The 22,126-nt window shown below is 46.9% G+C and overlaps 1 protein-coding gene across 1 annotated transcript in view; it reads left to right on the top strand.

Moving 5' to 3' along the window:
• The first annotated feature begins 636 nt into the window (after nucleotides 1–636).
• LOC144119181 (arylsulfatase B-like) overlaps nucleotides 637–22,126 on the top strand; it is a 56,184-nt gene continuing 34,694 nt past the window's right edge. Inside the window, exons 1-4 of the mRNA XM_077651870.1 lie at nucleotides 637–783; nucleotides 10,521–10,614; nucleotides 19,477–19,636; nucleotides 20,544–20,656. Coding sequence (XP_077507996.1) covers nucleotides 10,522–10,614; nucleotides 19,477–19,636; nucleotides 20,544–20,656 — 366 coding nt within the window. The 5' untranslated portion in view covers nucleotides 637–783; nucleotide 10,521. The remainder of the gene's footprint in view (nucleotides 784–10,520; nucleotides 10,615–19,476; nucleotides 19,637–20,543; nucleotides 20,657–22,126) is intronic.

Genomic DNA, 22,126 nt, shown 5'->3' with positions numbered 1-22,126 from the left:
CTTGAAATGGAGTTTGACGGAAAGCTTTCTGGGGGAGATGGTAACTGAAAAATAGTCTATACGGGAGGCTGCTCAGAAGAGGAAACGATTACCGCTTCGGGCCCCACACAAGGAGGCTGTAACATAGCGGAAGCGAATGCAACGTTTCGCTTTAAGAAAGGCGTTTGCAAGGATCACGCGCCGTACACAGTGCGACGCCATTTAATTTCCGGCTTCGTTAGGAACAACACTCGTTTGTGGGAGTAAACGCCTTACTGTATTGTGTATTTCTCAAGATCATTCCATTTGATTTCACTTCCAGATCGTTTCATAGTCATCGGCCTGCAAGTCCAATAAGCCGTAGCTCGTAGGTTGATTGCGGTCGGAAAGCGATCTAAATATACTCTATGTGCATTTTCTCTCATCATTTGCTCATAGCTGCAGTCTGGAAGCCATCGTTCAGTATGCTCTGCGCAGCTCACAACAGACACATAGAATCCTTTAATATACCGTCATATGTAATTGAGGATGTAGTTGCACGCCTCACGCGCTCGGGAGGGATTCGCCGGAGCATGCGCAATAGGACACCGCCGCGCATTTTATAAGCGTAGAGCGCGCTAGACAGGGGTAATTTCTGCGGCCTGACACGGCGGCCGTTTCGCGGAGCAGACTGAGCCAATACTCGCGAATTGCCGGCGGCCGGGGAGTCGAATAGAGCAGGCACAGGAAAGCGGCCTTCTCACCACGGAGGACTGCGAAGCTTGCGCGGCAGCCGCCACGTTGCCCGCTCAACCACAGCTCCAGGTGAGTAACCGCTTGGCCCAGTAACTGCAACAGGTGGGTCGGGCTTTTCCACAGAACTGTTTAGACCAGCGCCTTGTCATGCTGAAAGGCAGTCTCCGCTCTATTGTCGAAGCGTGCCCATTGTTTTCTTGTCTGCTATACAGGGTGTATCACCTGAGACTTTGCACAATTTTTTAAAAATAGGCTTTTTGAGTTAGAAGAGCGATTTTTCCGGCATTGCATTGTCAGCGTTGTAATACATCAGAATACTGCTAAGGCGTGCTAACTAGCAGACTGGTTGACTAATAGTAATTAGTTTACTTTTAACTATTACGCTTCGGTTCCTTAATTCTTGAGTGGAGTGCAGCCCCTGTAAGTAATATTCATATTAGTTTTTAGAATTTTAGAAACTCAAATACTGTCGACGCTGTGGCAAAAAATTTGCCTATATCGCTCCAAAATAGATACGCTTCGAGAAGCTTCCAGGAAAAGCAACTTCTCCATTGCACATAACTCGACAAGATAGCCAAAATTTCCAAGATAGCCAAAAAACCGATATGTGTCTTAGTTACGGTGCGCTACATGCCTCTCAATAATTAATGGGCCTAACAGGAAGAGTTAAAAGTTAACTACACATTATTAGTTGGACATTCTTCTAGTCAGAACACCTCAGCTGTTCTTCAGCGCTGACATTTGTATGCCGAGAAAAGCGCTCTTCCAACTCAAGAACCCCACTTTTAAACATTGCGCAAAGCGTTAAGATAAACACTCTGTATTTATTCGTCCCGTAATAATCCATCTTTAGCGTTCTGCCACATCTGTTGCAGACAGGAAACAGGGGTCTGTGCTCGGTGGTGCTACGAGTCAAAACAAATGTCCTCCGCGACGTATCTTTTCTGCACTATTTTTTGTCTCCCCTTTTTGCATACTTCGACAAGAACTCAACATAAATTAGTTCGTTATAACAGTTAGTTCTCAGGAATGAACTCGACACCCCATTTTAAAACATCTACGTCGCTATTTCTCTCAGTTCGCTCTTAAATGTTTGCATCATTGCCGTTTAGCGAACTGGAAAAACAGGTTTTGTATGAAGTCTGTGCTTTGAATCTGCTCCTCATTTAATTTTCATCTCTATCAGCAAGGGCGCTGTCCCTAGCTATCCAAGTGTTTATTGCTCATTTACACGTTTGTTTCACGCTTATTTTTCTTTTAGTTTCGTGTCGCGAGCCGAATGAGCCAAAAATGTGTTTATGCTAATAACTCAGCGCAAATTACGCAGATGCTTAGCGTGCCCTTTGGCGTTTTTGCGCTTTTGTTTCCGCAAATCAAATGTTAGAATGGACAATTGACTTATTACAAGAGGCCTGTTGTTGCTAGCGGCCAATTTTGAATACTTTTCTGGCATGGCTTGCACACCGGTTTGTGTCGTTGCAGATTACTGGGAAATTTAGAGACGAAAATGAAACTTTTAACGCCTACTCGTTTCCCAAACTTTTTTATAGGTTGTGATAGAGGTGGCTAATTTGATGTATTACAGCTGAAGTTCTGCAATAGTGCTCTTTATTTGCGCTTTATTTGTTTCCAGACTGCCACGCTTTTTTTTAATTTTTGAAGCCGCTCGTCTGACATAAAAACCACTGGCGGCGTAGGAACCCAGAATCGGACAGTTGTCCTTTCTAGTGCTTGACATCCTTTAATCAAATGCTGGCATGAATTTTTCAGCGCATTTTTCAGCCGTACTTGACAATGTGCCGCTTTACTGGCTTGAATGTGGTGATACGTCGGGTGAAAGTGCACCAGGTTTGCACAAGGTCCATAACACGCGAAAAATGGGATCTTAGAAAACTTGTTGCGTATTTGCGAAAACAATAGAATTTTTTTTCTGGTAGCTCATGCGTCAAAATTAATCGGCTTAGATTCTGTTTGCGGAAGTCCAGCATGTTTCCAAACTCACAAAGGAAATCCGCGGTGGCCTTCAAAGTGACTCAGAGAAATTTTTGTTATGTTCGTTCCTGCCAAGCTTTATAAGACAGAGGTCGCCATGTACAGGTGCAATACAGGGTCTAATGAAAATATCTTATTTTCGCAAGTAGCGATAGCTGGGACCGAGTATGCGTCAAGCAGTTCTGAAAGCCCTCGAACGCTCGCTTCGGAAACTTTTGTATAAATTTTAGGAAAATATGCATTATCGATTTCAAGCAATGTCAATTTCTCGAAAAAAAAAGAGGTAAACATTTGTGATGGAGGTGAAGTTCTGAAGCTCTAATGAGTGACGAACACATAGATATACAGTAGAGAGGGTGGGCGCTGTACGGCGACTAGTTGTATGAAGGGAATAAGTAACGAAGACAACGCTCTGCACATGCGTAAAAAGTTCGATGAAGAATAAATACATCAGTAACTTTCACACAACCGGTGGACACCTGGGCTGCTGTGCACAATGCTTAGAGTATAGCGGCCGCCCGAGCTTTCCCCGAGTTTGCGTAAACGAATTAAGTCAGCGAAGATAGCGCGTGACGTGCAAAATCAGCAGACAATAAAATGTCGAGATGAAGCGAGGTGTGGCAACACTTGCCTGCCCTGTGCTTGCTATGCGTCCACATTTAGAACACACCAGATGCGCAATTCCAAGCAGCAGCGCTGCGTAATGCTCCCGCCGCTATATTGCCAGTCGCAATATCGTGTCGTATCCGCTATTTGTCCACACGCTCGCCGGAAGCCTTTCCCCACTCCTTTTGCAGCGAAAGCTCCACTTCTCGCGTAGAAACCTTGAATGTAATGTTACGGCGCAAGTATGGCCTTGAAACGGCCTCAGGTAATGAAAAATAGAAGAAAATTGTAGGGTAGGTGGGAACCGAAAACCGGACCGTCGGCATGCGAGACGGGGACGCTTGCACTACGCCACAACTGTGCGACTCTTCGAACTGAATGAATGTGGACCAAGTGAATGCACAGATGTCTAACAAACAGTAATGTACTGAGGCGTGCATGAGTAATTTAATTTTGAGCATGTAAATAAATACATCCAAATTAAGCGAGTAACGAAGACCGTTTCCGGTGAATTTCCTTCGTGCATGGCGTGCAGTCGTAGCGCCATCATGCGGCACCCACTGAAAACCCAACACGCAATGTGCGGCGGTGGTCCAGCAGATGGCGCGAGTATAGTGAATGCACAGGTGTCCTATACTCCGTCTCACAAGATGTTTGCAGCACTACGAAAGGTACAGCTCTCTCGTCCAATCAGGATGGCGCGCACTACATTAGTGTGTTCCTACGCGCCTGTGGCTCGAGCTGTGAGCACGCGCTGATTGGTCCCGATACGGCAGGCTTGCGCTTTGCTGCTGGGCTAAAGCAGCTGTTTGGGCTTGTTGGTCAGTGAACATGGTAAAAGAATGGAGCGCGAAAAAAAACAAGGACTAACAGAAGTGGACAGGACAGGGCGCTGACTACCAACACATTTATTCAGATAGATGAGCAGCTTATATAACGCAGTCCAACACCCACGTGACCAAGTAAATAGCAAACGCGTTCAACTATCTAATACAAAAAAACAAAACGAAGTACACAATATCAAAGTGATACATATCTGGGTAACGCAAAGTCAGCCAAGAACCGATAAAACCGAGAGGACCACGACGAACCATAAGGTGCACGTATGGAAAATGAACAGTCAGCGACCTTTGCCGCCAATGCAGCACGAGGCAAAACGAAGACGACAATAACAAAATAGTCACCGAACAATAAGTAAAAGTCGAAGCTAAAAGCAGGGTCGGGGCCAAACGCATAACAAAACAATACAAAACGCAACGCAAAAGCTGAGTCAACCGTTCACAGTCAAACTGAGTCAAAAAAGTTGAAAGTTCTCTAGAACAAGAATTAAAAGCAGACGTGAATAAAAAAGACGTGTTTATAGTGGGCCTAGAAAACTGGACTCCTTGTCTGTAAGTAAAATTGAAGGCGTGCTGACGCACTTGTCTCCAGCTTTGGCTATCATCCTTGCCTCAATGATGACCCTTTCATTTTCTGTCTGCGCCCGTGCTCTGACAACCGTGCGCGTGTAACATGGTTCGCAGCCTTTGCAAGACTTGCAATGGTCGTCCAGGTGCCCGCCGCTTTTGTTACGGACCCTACGGCGGTGTTCAAACAATCTCTCGTTGAGACACCTGCCGGTTTGCCCAATATACACGCGACCACACTTCAAGGGAATCTCGTAAATGACACAGGTTGCACAATGTGTGAGTGGTTCTACATGTCTAATAGGGCAAACCTTTTTCTTTTGCTTTGTCAGCAGTGTACACACTCGTGACAATTTTCACGGGGCTGAGAAGACAAGGTTTACGTTGTTTCTTTTTGCAACCTTCTTTAAATTGTGAGACAACTTGTGAAGATACGGGATGACGGCCAAAGGAGGTCGTTTGGCCTGTTCTAGTTTGCCTGCGTCTTTTCCTTGCACTTTCAATTTCTGGAGAAGAGTCTCTGAAACGCTACTCACTAGTGTTGGTGAGTAGCCAGCACTGTACAGACGTTGGACTTGGTTGTTAACACTGCTCTGCATCGTATGGGGACAGCTTTTTGTGAGCGCTGCCTGGATGGCAGAAGAAACAATGCCTCGCTTGATCAATTTCGAGTGAGCGCTGTCATGCGGAAGAAGACCTTTCTTAGAGCGAGGGTTGTACGTCCAACAGAGGTGGGTTTGTTCAAAACTAAAAAGTACGTCCAAAAACTGAACATCCTTGCCTCTCGGCCGTTCACAGGTTAAGTTCAGACCCCCAAAATGGGACTTGAAAAGGGCGACAATTTCACCTGGCGCCATCTGGCGCCCTCAGAGCGACCTGCGCCTCCACACTTAAAGCCTCCGAGATTATGAGCGCGCGCTCGCTCTTCAACGGGTGATCTCGGAGGCCATAGTTTTGCCGTCCTCTTGATGAGCGCATTTGTACTCCAACTGCCCCCGCAATCGACGCGAAGCGCTTCAAGAACATTTAAAGCCACCTGCTTCGCCTGCTTGGGGAAACAGCGCACTGTCGGTGTAGAGCACACAGGAGACACAACAGACTCGTCCGACGCCATGTTGGAAAGTGGCGACGCATCACTACCTCGCAGCAGGCCTCCGCAGAGCTGTGTCCGTACGGGCTTTGTCTGGTAATTTCACCAGTGATTGAAACACTCCCTACCATTTAAATATACCTGTCCAAATCATGTTTTTAGTTGCAATGCCTATTGTTTTGATTAATAGTCATACACTCCTCAAATATTCGAGGGACTATTTTCTGCGTTTCTGCAGCCCTGATTGGACGAGAGAGCTCTACCTTCCGTAGTGCTGCAAACATCTTGTGAGACGAAGTATAGAATCGTATCTTCGAGATGTGTACTGAGGCGTACATGAATGAATTAATTATGAGCGTGTAAATTACAGATGTTCCAATTAAGCGAGTAGCGAAGTTATCCGGAGTGCACTCAACGTTGCAGACTCCAAGCCACGTGTATATCTGCCCGATACACAAGAGCTCTCGCTCTCTAACTAGGTTCAACAGTAGTTAAACCACAGCCAATTTTTTGGGGCGCAACAAAGGTGTGTTTCCTGTTTCAGACATTCTGTGTATCAACGGCAAAAGGCAACCAGTGCGCACGCGGTGCCTTCTTTTGCCCACACTTTCGTTTCTTTCCAAAATAGTACGAACATGCTAACTCAAGATCTCTGTGATGGAAACCCAGGCTGGAGTTTGTTCCTCGGCGCTAGCGCTGGATTTCTCCTCTGCTGGAGAGACGCGACTCCCCGTGATCCCGAAGGCTGCCGCCGTAGCCGGCGCATCCTATCTTCTATAACACATGCAATATAGACGCGGGTACGCGCTCTCCAGCACGATGCAGGGAGAGAAGGGCGCGTGCAAAACCGGCGCGGTTCGCCGAAGAAATGGAGTTTATCATTGTACCACTGCCCACTTTGTCGTCTTCTTGTCCGTGACATTACCCGGGGCTGCCGAGCGATCGTCCCAATCGCGTGAACTAGAAGAACGGCCGTGAAGGAGAAACCCAGGACGTGACGATGGGATTGAGAGGAGCGATGAACATAGAAGAATATGCAGGGCTTGCCGTCACGATGAAAGAGATGAGCATAGGACGATCAGATGAGCGCTGGTCCAGGAAGCTTCCGGGCCGTAGCTAGGTCACCTTGAGCCGACGGTCGAGGCCCATGAATACACCGAACGGCATGGGCAGGGGCTGTGTTCGAACATGTTGGCGGCTTTTCGGATCGGTGGGGTCATAGGTTCGAGTTGCAGCGGCGTCGTCAAGTTGTGTCTTCTGGACGGTGCGGGGGACGGGGCTGGGGTGAACGACGTGGTCGGTTCTGGTCTGGTGGGGCTGGGGCACTGCCGAGTGGTGCGGACAGCAACACACGACCGACGATCACGGCACACGCAGGACGCCAAGCTCCAGGACCAGGATGAGGATGCACTCCGCACCTCCTCCAATTGTTACGTGACGGCAAGCAAGTGAGGACAGGACTACATGACAGATGGCGATGGAATGATTTAATGGCATTGGGTCTAGCCCGAGCGTTCCGTGCCGCGCCACTTCCTACATTATCTTCTAGTGCGTGACAATATGATGACCCTATCTGCTAGGAGAATAGCGGGTCGCCAGTGCGTAGGCGCCGGACAATATAGAGTTTTAGTATTGCGGACTTTGCGTGATTGCCTCCTTAGCAAGAGAACGCGGGTCCCGAGTGCGCATGCGCAGAACGCTAACGGGAAATAGCGTTAGAGTATGCACAGAATTTTAAGACTTAACAAGGTGATGGCTTGGGCTAGTAGGTATGCGCTATGTTCCATAGCGCAGCAAGAACTCAGGGAGCAAACAAAAGCGCCAACTTCCACTTAGGCTCTATTTGGTGCACACAGAATTTATACATGAGGCAAGGCGTACATTGGTCAGTCAGGCAGATGCCTTAATGAGCGGTTAAGCGAGCACCATAGGGAAGTTAGGGATGGCGGTTCCAGCAATTTGGCACGGCACTGTGGTGCTCATAAATGCAAGCCTGGTTTTAAAGAATGCGAGGTGATTGGCAGAAATGCCGATAGATTAAGAAGAGAAATTATCGAGGCCACCGCAATCGAAAGAGCTAGACCTGAAAGCTGCGTCAGCAGTCCGTCATTGTCGCTTACAAAGAAAGATATGGCATTTTTAGACTCAGGGCAGTATGCCAATCGCTGAAACGTGCTGCCTTTTCCTTTTTAAGGTTGTTGTTCACAAATTATCTTGTCTAATCTGACACGTACCTTTTTTTCTTCATTTATAACTTCTGTGCGCACCAAATAAAACCTTAGTGGAAGTTAGCGCTTGTTTTTGTCCCCTGAGTTTTTGCTGCGCTATGGAACATAATTTTCAGACGTTAGGGCTGCGACCAGGTGCGACATTTGAGCACGTATAGTGGAACCATGGCTGCGTCTTTTCAAGCGAGAGCCGCCCGCTCAAGAACAGGCGGGCAAGCTAGGTGGACACAAAGGCAATCACGCAAGCCTTCCAACACGCCTTCGTCGGATTCGGCTTCACGCACGAACTGCGTGAAGAGTCAAGGATGATTTCTGGACCTTGAGATCACGGAAAGCAGCCTGCAAACCTTTTGTTAATACAGGACCAGAGTGGGAAAAGCCACCCTCCGATAGGCCTCGGAACATTGGAAGCTTATTCAGAGATCAATCGCTTTCTCCTGCGTGTTACTAGCCACCGAAATGACGTTCGAACCTATGGTGTAGAAACGCCTTGATGCTCAGTTTTCCAGGCTCAAAGAAATCGGCTATCCGGACGTTTTAATAACTTTATTCGCATAAAAGACTCCGCAAAGGACAATCAGAAAGAAAAACTGGAAAGAAGAAGAAACTGAGAAAAATGTGCGGTCAATCATTCAGCACCCGACTCGGTGGCACAGTGTTTAGGGCGCTCGGCTACTGATCAGGTGTTCCCGGGTTCCAACCCGACCGCGGCGGCAGCGTTTTGATGGAGGCGAAACGGTAAGGCATCCGTCTGCTGTGCGATGTCAGTGCACGTTAAAGATCCCCAAGCGGTTGAAATTATTCCGGAGCCCTCCACTACGGCACCTCTTTCTTCCTTTCTTCTTTCATTCCCTCCTTTATCTCTTCCCTTGCGGCGCGGTTCAGGTGTCCGCCGATATGCAAGACAGATACTGCACCATTTCCTTTCTTCAAAAATCAATTCAGCAGTACATTCGTAACGTGACAAACGGCCTGTAAAAAATAGTAGGCAAACACGGCATCCTCGTCTTTCCTGCCCCGAAAAACCTCTTGGGACTATGTAGAATAAAAAAGAAGACGACAGAAGAAAGCATCCTGCCGTGAGAAATAGCCCACGATATAAGTTGAGTGCGACACAGACGCTCTGTACAACACACCGTTAAAATGCGGTAGGAGGTACACCGGGCAAACCGCAATGTGCATCAAAACTATATTAAAGGAACACCCCAGCACGTGTGTCTGGATAACGCACCCTGCACACTTGGCTACCCACTGTCACCACTGCAAAGAGAAACCTAGCCATAATACCACCACCATCTCAGGTAAAGCAAGAACAAAAAACACGAAAGGGCGCAAACCTCATCTGGGCGACACCAACAGCCTACAGGTAGCGCAAAAACAAACTCAGAGAGAAAGGTTATCGAAGCATGCAAGATTAGGACCGCTGGAACTGAAAATTGCATCAGCACACCATTAGTGGCCCTCGAAGATAGCAAAACAGATAGGTTGAGGTCTTTGGCCAGATTAAAAGTATAAGTGTGACAGTGTTCCTACTGCGACGCAAAACGATTCACTCTCTCTTGTTTAGCTACTTCTGATTCTGTATAAAAACGCCACATCCTATCCAATAAACTTAGCTGAGAGCACGCGCTTCGTTCGTTTCCGTTCTGTGTATGTCGTATCAGTACAAGTTAGCGCTATATCTCCATAATGAAGCACAAAGTAGCTCCCGCCCCCATCACACGGTGGTGTGATGGTTAAATCACACCGCCGTGTGATGTAGCCATCTTTACGACCAACCTGGAATTTTCGCTGAAGAGGCCCTTAATGGTCCAGCGTTAAAACTCTTTCTGATTATGAATATGCACTATATGCAGCTTCAAAACAGCAGCAGTATGATCATCATTCCGTCAACACAGCAGCGTGTGAAGCATCGGCTAATGAAGCCTCCACCCTCCAGAAGCGCAAACCACCTGCCCACCTCCTGCTTCTACCCACTTGCACCCTTCAGACGAAAAAGCGACGGCAGAATGAAAATCAGATGAAATGGATATGTGTTCAGTGTAAAAGCGACAGTTAGCCTACAGCCAATCTCTTAGCGCAGATTTATTGCATTACTTCGTATGGTCGCCAGCTAGTTACTGTTATATTCATTTACATTGTAGACAGTACGCTTGAAGGCACCAACGACTGCTTCTTAAGGAACCCAGTTTTGAGGGGCCACGAAAAGTTTGGTGTTGTCCGAAGTGTCTCATTCCGGAGTAGGTGTGATAGGAGCACAAATGGCGCTGTTAGCTCCGAATAATTAAGGGACCAAAAACTCGTGCGTTCACCACCTCGCTAGTGACAACGCTGTAGAAGTAGGGTGAAGAAGCGTGTTGTCCAGACATTGCGGTCACTTCTCTGCGAAGGGATTACAAAATGCCTGCCGCCTTTTCGCATTTATGGGCTCCTTTGCACCTTTGCTGGGTCCTGATGCACATACGTCACATAAACATGTTTCAGGATGATCGTGGCTGCAGTCGCCTGTCTGGTGCTGTCAAGTGTTCGAGCTGCCGAAAAGCGCCCGCACATCATCTTCATCCTGGCGGACGATATTGCAAGTAAAATTCCGCACATTTTTCACCGCCTGCCCGCAACGAAAAACTTAAACCGATCCTTAACTACCAAGGGAATGCCCTGTTCACTTTACCGGATTTCATTAACATATGGATGAGAAATGGGAGAATTTTAGCATACCGTTGCCGTGTTTAAATCCCCGTTTATTGTGTTACCGGGCGCATGGCTTTCCGGTTAGCGCTGCAGAACGTCAGAAGCTTTAGCGTAGTGTCTATCCCATATCATAGCGATAGCGGTGGCAAATGCTCCAGCATTTATTGCCAACATAAATGCAGACGCACTGCAAGCATTTCTGTGGAGTAAAATGCTGCATGTGTGCTAATAATCTTTATCTATGCATACAAAGGCGCATAAACCTGATTGCTATGCTTTCGCTAGCAGCCGCCTCTGCGGCTATTAAGAGCAGCGACTAGAAAACTCATCTCTGCACATTCCCGCAGTTCCTTCAATGAGGAAGAAGTGATGTGGGGAGATTACAAGACAACTCATTCAAAGTAAGAATACGCTTAGAGACGCACGTCTACAAGATTACGCAATTGAGCAGGCAAGGGAAGAAAAATGAGGAGCTCGCTGAGACTTATGAAGGAAGCCAACAGTCACCAAAACCAAGAAGCACACTCTAAGAGCTGATACTCTCTACGATAGAGTATACCGGCTACCTTACTCTCTATATTAGCATTCTACTACTCCAAATTCCCTAACGAGTGAAACAACTCCTTCGGCAAAGAGTACACTTGCCACTGCACTCTCTCTGCGGCCAGGAGTTGGGCGACGTATATGATTTTTTTTTTGGTTTTGTTATGCAGCGGAGCTATATTGTCACCTACGACCCGTATCTGACGCAAACTAGGTCCGCCCCTGATTCCGCCTAACGAGCTCTCCTTTTCAGCTGTAGAACAGAAGCGATATGTCTCAGCAAAAGTTCTGAATAAGTACCATTCAGCGAAAGCAAAATTTTATGTATGCAAATCAGAAGTGACTGTCTTGTAATTGTCGCTATTTATCTGAAACATAGCGCTATCGCTAAGTATTTTACGCCCTCCGGAGCTGCCATTGTCATTTTGGTAAATCCATTTCAAAATAGCGATCTGCCGAGGAACAACGCTTCGCCGAAACGAGCGGTACTTCAGTTCAAGGAAAACAGTTTTGTCAGATCTCGTAAATCTTATCGATTCGCCGCGGAATATCACTCTAAATACTTCCTATTGCAGTTCTGATACTGTGCCAAATTCTTCGACGAGCGCTCAAGTGAAGCTTCACATCATTTATAATGCAAATAATGACGCAGGAGGACCGCAGTTATCTCGTTCATGAAGGGCGCGTCTTCAAGATACCGTGCACCATGAAATTGCTTCCGAGCGAACATTATCCGTATCGTGCAGCTGAGTTCTAGACTGTTTCATCATTTACTGAGCTGTGCCAACTAACGCGGCAGCGATCTGTGGAGTTAAACGACAGAAATTTGCGAAACCTACGCAGGAAGCGCCGCGGAACTCGTAATGAAAGCATTTATATGTGTTCAAAACCGCTGACTGTCGTCTTAGTGATAGTGACCACGAGATGACGCAATTAAGCAGGCAAGAGAAGGGAAATGAGGTGCTCGCTATGACATATGAAGGAAGCCAACAGTGCCCAAAACCAAGAAGAACACTGTAAGAGCTGCTAATCTCTATGAAAGCGTATACCGGAAAAGGAAGAGTAAACAGTTTTGAACCGCTGCGTCTTGAAATGCTTCAAGCTGGAAACACCGCATCGGCCGTTAGCGGAGGTCTCCCGACAACTTAAGTTGCCACGAACTCGTACAAAGTTGTCCTCTCTTGAATTCTTACCGGTTATGTTGTCCTCAACACCATCTTTCTGCATGCTGGCCTCAAGGGTCGCCCATACCGTGCCCCCAACTTCCGAGACGCGCTCGCGCAGGTTCTGGACCTCCGTAAGATTCTGTGTATTGGCGAGTACCAAATCAGCCACGTTTGAATGGTTACTTTCGAGAGCGGTACCTCAAACAGAAGCTTATTGACAAAGCAGAGTTTCACGTCAAAAGTCTAAACTGTATCGTGTTTGACCCGGACACCAAAAACTTGAAGTTTAAGCTTCTTTGGCTCTCGCGCTATATGAAGCACGGAGGATTGTGGAAGCTTTGGAGCCTTTTGGAACTTTACAAACTCTTGAGCGTGAAAAGTGGCAGTGCCCCGGTATGGAGCACATAGAAACAGCGAACCGTGCAGTCTCACTCACGCTTAAGGACTGAATGTTCGCAAGTAAAATTCCTCACACGCTGAACGTTTTCGGGGTACAAGCTTTAGTTGTGATCCCAGGCAGGCCTCCGCTGTGTCTTCGTTGTAGCCGTGTGAGCCATCTACGGTGTCAGTGTCGTATACCTCGATGCACCCAGTGCCGATGCTTTGTGCACACAGTAGACACCTGTGTCATGAGTGATGCTTACAGGTTACGCCAGTGCAACTGGACACATGAGGATGAAGTGCTGTCAGAGCGCATTATGGACGTGCCGGATGTTGTGGAAGCGTCGGGTGAACTGAGTGATGAGCTCCCAACAGAAGATGGACCAAACACTTCAGCACCAAACAACGACAAAGACCGCCTGCAAGTACGGACCAAAATGGAATTCCCGTCTCCGGAAACAAAGCCACCGGGCCCGGGTTTTCCTGGACCTGCTACTTTCAGTCCTGTGCTTGCCGCTCAGGAGCCATCTGTCACACATCGATCACAAGAGCTGAACACACTTTCTGTAGAGTCAGTGGAGGCATTACAGCCAGTGAATGTGCGACATGCCTTCTCCACCGGCGATGCCCCTTCGTCGCCGGAGTGCAGCAGTGTGTCGCCTAAAATGTCAGCCTCTAGAGTGTGCGGTGCCCCGTCGCCTGTCAGTGTGGTTGCGAGCGATGTGGTCCACTTGGCTTCATGGGCCGATGCCTTGGCTGCCTCGGAAGAGGCGATGGACAACAGCACACCTTCGAAGCGTCCTGCAGATGATGACGTGTGTGTCGGTGTCGATGAACAGAAGGCACTTGGTGGGATGGCATTGGGAAGGGTAACCTCAAAACGAAGGGCGATGTCTGCCCTACACGCCGCCGATTTGCAGGCGGGCAACCCTAGCACAGGTGATGGCGTTGAATAAGACAAGCACCAAAAACGGCCGGCGTCGCAGCATTTCAGGTCGCTACCCTTAACATTAGCGGTTTGCCTAACTGTCGAAGGCAACAACAGTCACGGAATCTGTTAAAGAAATAGGGTGTGAGTGTAGCAGCTATCCAGGAAACCAAGCTGTCCTCTGATGAGGAGACTGAAGCTGCTCGGGCCTTTTTTTCTCAACTGAATGTTATCGTTAGTCACTCGAGAAGCTTATCAGGCGGGTGCATGCTATTCCTGGCCAACACACTGGGGATTACTGCCGTGTCCTATCGCACAGATTATGACGAGCGACTTCTCTGTTGTCACCTCACAATTTCTGGTTTATAGTGGCGAATTACTTGTGTTTACGCCCCTGTAAAGCAGCGTGAAAGAAGGATATTTTTCCTGCCACTACTGCACCGTTTATGCACGGATCGTAAAATTATGCTGTTGGGTGATTTTAATTGTGTTTGTAGGGATGAAGACCGAGCAGTGTTAAGTAAGCATTATGACCCTGGTGCTGCTTTACTTACTGATTTCGCATGCGCATACATCATTGTTGATGTTGGGCAAGATTATGTACATAATATTCATTTCACTAATTTTCAGTGCTCCTCTAATGCTCGGCTTGACATGATTTACGTGTCAGCAGAGATGCTAGCCAGCGTTTATGGTTACTGGGTGCGGCCTATATTTTTCAGTAATCAGTGCGTGGTCTCTCTTCAGGTAGGGAGGTACAGTCGGCGCATACTCCATCCTCGATGGGAGCTGTGGAAGTTGAATAGCTTTCTGCTCTCAGATAAAATCTTCAAATGTGCTGCATCTAATTCCTTGAAGGACACTTGGTCCCGCGGTGATCTCTCAGTTTTGCAAAAATAGGACTTATTGAAACAAGAAAAAAAAACTTGGGTATTGAAACCTCAGCAACAATCGCGTTTTTGAAGAGACATCTCCTTGGAGAGCTCAGCCGTACTTTGGTTGAGCTACATGAGTTAGAGAGGATTAGCTCATGTGCAAATGTTGAAGATATCACTGCCCTGAATGCAGAGCTTCAGCAGTTTGAAACCAAAAGATACAAGGGAGCCTTGATAAGGTCCAGGTCCCGTAGCTTTCTGGATGAACAACCATCTCGTCGGGCCATGAGTGATGAAAGTCAGACTGCTCTTGCTAAAGAAATATTGGAAATTCAGTAGGGTGGTTGCTCATGGAGCGAAGGTCCTGGTATTACTCATGCTTTCTCTGAATTTTATCGAAAGCTGTTTGGGGGTGCGATCATATTGCAGTCGCTTATTCTAAGCTTTTCCTCGACTTGACGATGAGCAATGTGCGGTAGTGGAGGGGCCTATTACTTTGGACGAAATTAAATCAGCCATTTCTGACCTCACGGCTCATAAATCTCCTGGACCAAATGGTATTACTGGCGAGTTCTATAAAATGTTTTCCAATTGACTAGCACCTGTTTTGATGGAGGCTTTCCAGGCTTCTTACGCTTTTGCTTTATTGCCCTCCCCCTAACTTTCTATTCTGGGCATACTATACTAATTCAAAAAAGCACAGACACAAATCGGTTGAAAAGATTTGAGGGATATTATCCAATTTTCATCTGCAGTGTAGATTACAAAATTTATGCAACATTTCTTTGCAATCCTCTGCAGCTAGTTGTCGCCAACTGCTGACTGAAAAGGCACACATCAGGTCTGCGGTATCAGAAGCCGCAGCATCCAAACCCATATTCATATTGCATGTTCAGTATTGGAGACAGTATCAGATGAAACCGGAAAAGTAGCTCTAATTGAGATTGATCTTGCCAAGGCATTTGATAAAGTTCGTCACGATTTCTTGTTCGCGGTCTTATAGCATGCAAATATTGGAGATATTTTGCTTAGAGGCATAAGACTGTGCTATAAGGAGTCCTATACAAGACTAATTGTTAACCAAGAGCTAACCAAACCTATTCCATTACAATTATCTGTTCGCCAAGGCTGTCCATATCGCCTTTGTTGTTTCCCTATATCTTGAACCCCTTTGCCTCATTATTAGTAACAGCGCAACAATCCCTGGCTTCTCCCTGGCGCAACATGAAATTAAGATTTTGGCCCATGACGATGATGTTGCCCTCTTTTGTTCTGATAAAAAGTGTGTGCTTGAGGTGTTATATTTGACTGAACATTTTTGAGGTATCGGGTGCAGCTCTTAATCAAGATAAACCCAGAGGGTTCTGGTTGGGCCATTGGGGTACAACCCCAAGTCATTTTGGTGGCATAAGCTGGGACTACGGGACTGTTCACTACCTAAGGGTTCCGCTTCACCAAATTCGCAGCAATGCAGCCTCCTAGGACGCACAGATAATCTCCATAAGGCGACAAACCCAGGCTTGGACGGGTAGGGACCTGTCAGTGTTTGCTCGGGTTCAAGTCTGCACCATTCTTTATTCGCAAAACGTGCCAATGTGCTGCAGGTTCTCCACAGTTCGGGGAAGAAAGTCTGCTACCTTCGTTTGGCGTTCCAAATGGGAACCCATGCTTCGCGATAACCTATTTCTTTCTCTAGAGTCTGGTGGAATCGCCCTTTTTCACTCATTCGTGTATCAGCTTGTTTCGCGTTTTTTCTTTCTCAAATAAGCAAACCACCCTTTTTTAGTAGCTGTGGTTATGAGTGCTCATTTGCCTTTCCTATTCGCCCTAACTGGACATACTCGTAAAGTGCCTTTATGGGCATTCCTTAAGGAAGTTGCTGGCACCTTCAATTTTCTCACTGTACGCTTTCTTAGACTACATGTATAGCCTCTCCTCAAGGAAGATGGCTCAGGCACTTAGAGAGTATTTGTTCCCTGTACCGTTGTATCGGCAACTTTTTCTGGAATTCCTTGGCACCAGTGTTTTAAAACGTATTAGGCGAATGTGGATTTCCTCTGCCGCAAAAACATTCTTCTTTAAACTGCACACATCCACGCTGCCTGTGAAGGCATTGGTTCAGGCTAAGGAGATGCTAGCTCCATGGACGGTGAATTGGCGCCTGTGCAATACACCAGAGACAATTGACCATCATTTTATTCTATGCATTGATGCTATGTTCTACTGGGACATATTACAACGAACAATTAGAACGAAATTGACATCACACCCTACAATATCCGTTTTTTTGCTGTAGAGAAAAACTGTGTTCTGCCCTATGATCTCTATATGTTGCTGAGACTATTTAGTTTCTGAAAAATCCGCATGACGGACCGCCACGCGGAATCACTATGGTCGTCGAAATCTTGGTTTCGTGAACAATGCGCTTTGGTGCGGAGAGTATATGTTGCCCTGCAAGAGCCGCCTAGCTGGCTCCCCTATCTGGTTGCATGTGTGTACCTCCCAGACTTTTGATGTTTTGGAAGGTGTGGTCGTACAAGGATATGGCGGTCTGGTGATTTGTGGCTTAAGCAAGCTTAGATTTTTCTTTTCGGCACTATTTATATGCAATAGAGAGAAAAGAAAAACTCAGCGATAATGAAGAGGTAGCGCACACGGCTCGCAACGTAAAGTTCCAAGGTTCGATTCCTCGCTCCGGCGCAGCTTTTTTTTCTGGCAGTATCGTAATAAACGAGTATATCTATTCCAGCAGAGGGCTTACTCTTCGAAGGAGTGCGGTGACTCTGAAAAAAGGAGCGGAATATAAAACAAGCGTATATTCCATCGAAAGGCGTTCCCAGCACACCTTCGGTTCTTTGAGTGCATACGGAAATGTTGCAATCTTTATTGTGTGGTGTCGATGAATAGAAAATTAATGGTTTAATTTTTTTATCGCCGAAAGATAAATAATTTACAAGCAGAAGAAAAAACCCCACATGCCGCCGGTGGTATCCGAACCCAGGGCCTCCTAACTTCCCGTCCGGTGCCCGACAAACTCAGCTACGGCAGCAGCTGTCTAACCGTCTACTTTCGGGAATGACGGAAGCCAACAGTCACCAAAGCAAGGGAGTATAGGGATGCTTTTTGTACTTTTCATCAATGGGAGATTAATAAAAGCAGTAGAAAAAACAACCACATGTCGCCGGTTGAATATGAACCAAAGACCTTCGAATTTCGCGTATGTTGCTCTAAAAACTGAGCTACCGCGACGGCTGTCCAATCTTCTGCTTTTGGGGGTATTACGTGTAGTGAGAGCGAACGTTGAGAGTGTTCACCGGCGCTACCGTGAGGGTGGCGCAGGTGAATATTCTCAAGAAGGGCTCACGCTTGAAACCGGCGCCGGTCGTCGCTGCGAGGTGCAAGAGTAGAATGTATGAAAGTTATTGGTAAATTTTTGGTTCGCTTCTCTACGCTTGTACGCGGCAGGAGAGCTCAACAGTATTTACTCTGAATAATTATGCAGGTATTTTATAACCACCTTTACACTCAGCTTTATGGCTGCTTTGTGTTTACTTGCAGGAAGTGCAAAGTACTTGAAGAATACAAAAGAATCGATTTCATTTTCTCCATGCGGTCCTCGTGACTGGTTCGGTTCCGGACTTGCTGTAAACAGCTAGCGTTTCGTTGAATCACACTCTCACAAACCGCGTGCAATAAACTTGTTTCAGATTTCTTAAAGAAGCTCTGAAAGGGGCTCTCAAGAATGTTGTGTTATGCTTAGCATGTTGAAGGACAGTGCTTCACAAATATCCCCTAGCAGTAATTTTTTGTTGCGTTTTGTGAAAGCTGAGTTATCTGCAGTTACAATTTTAATTTCGGCGTCTTCGCGCCTTTCTCTCTCCTCTCGTCTCTTTTGCACACTGAAATGTCGGCGCTTCCCCGCCGGCCCCACCCACTCGGCCCCTCCAACGGCTTGCCACGCGCGCGGGAGATCCCCGGAAGGCGGAGCTTCATGCAGCGGTCATGGTAACTGCGAGACGTCAGGAAGAGTTGGCACGGCGAACCAATAATAGCCCTCCGCTGATGACGTGACGAGCGCTGTATGCCGCGTTGCGCACGGATTTGGAGGGAAGCCAGGCACCCAGGCACGGCTGCTCGCCCTGAGACGTAGAAGCGCGAATTTTTAAAAATAAATTATAAATGATCGGCTCGCTTTTGAGGTCTTGTAGACGCCGTGAACGCTCGGTAGCCTATACTCTATATACGGCAAGTGTATTATAGCCAACCTCAAACACTCTTTTCAGCGACCCTTTTATATAAGATTGTACATGTGCTAATGAGCTATTTTGTGCATGTAGGAATAATTGTCACTTCGGTGCGCTTTCGACAGTGGCCTAGGGAACACCCTGTGTATTATGTGAGGGGGTCTAGGAACACTGTTATTGTGCTGACTGAACGGGCACTGGGTTCTATACTAGCGGACAGCTATTTGTGGGTATGCAGCCAAGGCTAGGCAGGAAAGGGAAGGAGCGCGCCTTGGTCCCCGAACTGTGGAGGGCGGGGGGTTGTCATTTGTTCGGGCCAGGGGTGCAGCGGGACGAAGAGCGAGATGGTGTCGGCTCTCCAAGGTTGAAATAAGCCACTCGCCATTACAGTGGAACAAGGCCCCGTCCTTCTCCTTTCCTTCCTAGCCTTGGCTGCATAGCCACAGAAAATTGCGCGCGAGCATGGAGACTACGGAATGATTATGCAGCGAAATAAACCAACGAAGTCTTATAATATAAAAGCATAACAAAGAATATTTCATTTTTGCAACATATTATCCAATCTACGCGGCCGTAGAGGCGATGTATATTTTTTCTGCTCACCACACTCAGGGATGGGCAGACACGTCACTCGTCGGCGCCTGCCAGATACCGACGCCAAATCTAGACGCCTTGGCTGCGACTGGAACTTTATTCACCCAGTACTACTCGTTGCCAACGTGTACGCCCTCACGGGCAGCCATACTAACAGGACTGTACCCAATCAGGCTCGGTGAGTGTGAGTTCCCAGCGGCATCGTGATCAATGACTTCATTTTCATTTATTGATACCTTCAATACTCAGTCATTCTACAAAGCGGAGTATTGACATGTACAACGTAACAAACAGAAGTAAGGAACGCAGCAGAAAAGTAACTGTAAATGTGATAAAGAAAAATGAACGTGTAATGTTAGGCGCTGCCATTGTACTTTTTGCACGAGAGCGCATGGTGTTACAAGTTTGAGCGCGCAGGCTGGATCACCCATATTTATTCTAGCCAATTTTCGGGTGATCAGAAATATCACTGGCCTTTCAACCAAAGAGATTTTCGCCTTCTTCAGCCGAAGCGATTTGCAACGAGAGAGCACTGGGCGCAATGATACCTTATAAGGGCATTGCTACATGTACATGTGAAACTTGCATAGCACGGCTATCCAGAAATCGTTGCGGCACCCTTGACAAGGGCGGCTTACGTGGTTCACAGGTGACGTACCCTTCTCTCTGCTGTTATCGGTATTGCTTTTTTTTTTTGGTGTTTCTTCCTAAGATGTAGATCGCGAATCGAAAATGTGTTCTAAGATTACAGTATAGGCGCACATCAAGAGCATTACGAACCGCCTTCCTCCCTCGTTTCTACTAATTTTCTTAGCCCTGTGTCCTTGAAACTGTACTGAGCCATTACCGCGGGTGCTGCAAGGCGTTCCAGTTGAGATAAATGTTAGGAAAATCAAAGTGGGCGTGTTCGCTATAAGTACTCTTCAAACCTATCAAGTGTCAGATTCCTCAATTGTACAGTTGCTTAATTCACATCTAACACACTTGGCAGTATATGGATTCGAATATTATTCCACAGAAGCTTAAACGTGGGCACGTTTCGCAAAATTTTCCTTGTTCCATCAGGCGCGCCTGTGTTTTTGCAGGTCTTCAGCATGACGTTATTTACCCCGCCGAGGTAGGCGGCATGAACACCAATGTACCGACGATGGCTGAACAACTACGCAAGCTGGGGTACCGGACCTACGCTGTGGGAAAAGTGAGTGCACGTCGCTCATCCACGTCCTATACATTTGACAACGGAGTATTGAGTAGGTGCCAAAAGAAATATGTAATTGAAAATTTGTTAGTCAGAAAGTGCCATGAGCAAGGATAACAGCGCATGGCATGCATCTTACATAGTACAGCAAGCCAGAGCACATGCCATGTTGACACTTCACTCTCTTACTTAGTAGCGAAGCACGAAGTGGTAAAGACGCGCCAATAATTATGAAAGCTATTATTAGCATACAGAACATATTTCGAAGTAGCATGCTAAAACAAATAATGTCCAAACAAAGAGACAAAAATAGAATTTCACCCGATTTAGCTCCTTAAGCCAAAAGCGACTTATGTGTGCTAGGACGTTTGCCCCCTTCTTAACAATAGTGAATCTTTGTTTTCCTTTTCATCAGCTTTAAAATATAAGTTGAACCCAAAAGTTCTTGCAGTCGGCGCAATAGGCTTTCCTCTTATATTAAGCCACCTGAGCTGCTTGTTGCGATTCGAGTCGCCACCTTCTCCATTCAGTGGTCTCCAAGCCACTTGCACACTTCTTTCAACTGCACATTCATCCGGCGACTACTTATTATTCGACCCTTCTTTCTGTATCTTTTTCGCGTTTTTTGCTCTTGACTTGTGTTCGTATTGCGTTTCACAATGTTATACTGTCCTCCTAGCTCTGTTTCGGCTCACCGCCTCGCTATATCCACTCGATCGGTTGACGCACGTTCGCGCTTTCTCCTTTTGCGTTGACGTCGAGCTCACCGTGGGTGTTGTTCGGCTTCGAGATCTGTCGAAGGATCGGCTTCAGCTATGATTTACCGTTTGGTGCACTGCGCGTCTCTGCGGCGACTTCATCCTTACCACCTTCCTATTGTCATCTCCGTGCGCGCGCGACCGAGTTTCACGCTTTTGATATGCTTCCTTCACCCTCTTCTTCATAAGCTTTCTTCACATTGGCTTCTGCTGGCGCGCAGCTCCTCTCAGCGTGACCAAGCTTCCTCCAATCGGCTGCGGCTGGCGCGAAGCTCTTTTGAGCTTACCCGAGTTACTCCCAGGCTATGGCGCGCTTCCCCTCCGAGCTTGCCGGAATTCCTCCGAAGCATCACCCCCATACAGGACGGCTTTTTCGCTAGCAAGGCTTCTAGGGCTAGCACATTAAAAAAAATACTGGTTAAACGGCTGGCATCTAAAGCGGGTCCCCTCTATCGAAAAGTCTCACATATAGGTGACAGATGTCTCTCGCCCTAACGAGATTATGGAATATAAGTCATGTGTTGTTATAGATGCCATACGTGCGCACATATATCGAATCTGGCTTACGTTCCTCATATATATGAGCTTACGGGAGCAGGGAACATCTGGGCAAGAATTAAAAAGTGGACTTTAATTGGCATGCCATACAATTTAGTAAACAAATGATAAAAACGCAAAAGGGTGAAACGAAACATAACCTAAGCGGATTCGA

Source organism: Amblyomma americanum, chromosome 2 (genome assembly GCF_052857255.1).
Source record: "Amblyomma americanum isolate KBUSLIRL-KWMA chromosome 2, ASM5285725v1, whole genome shotgun sequence".
Classification (NCBI taxonomy): Eukaryota; Metazoa; Arthropoda; class Arachnida; order Ixodida; family Ixodidae; genus Amblyomma; species Amblyomma americanum.
The sequence above is the reverse complement of the archived record's forward strand: the minus strand, read 5'-3'. Positions and strand labels throughout refer to the sequence as shown.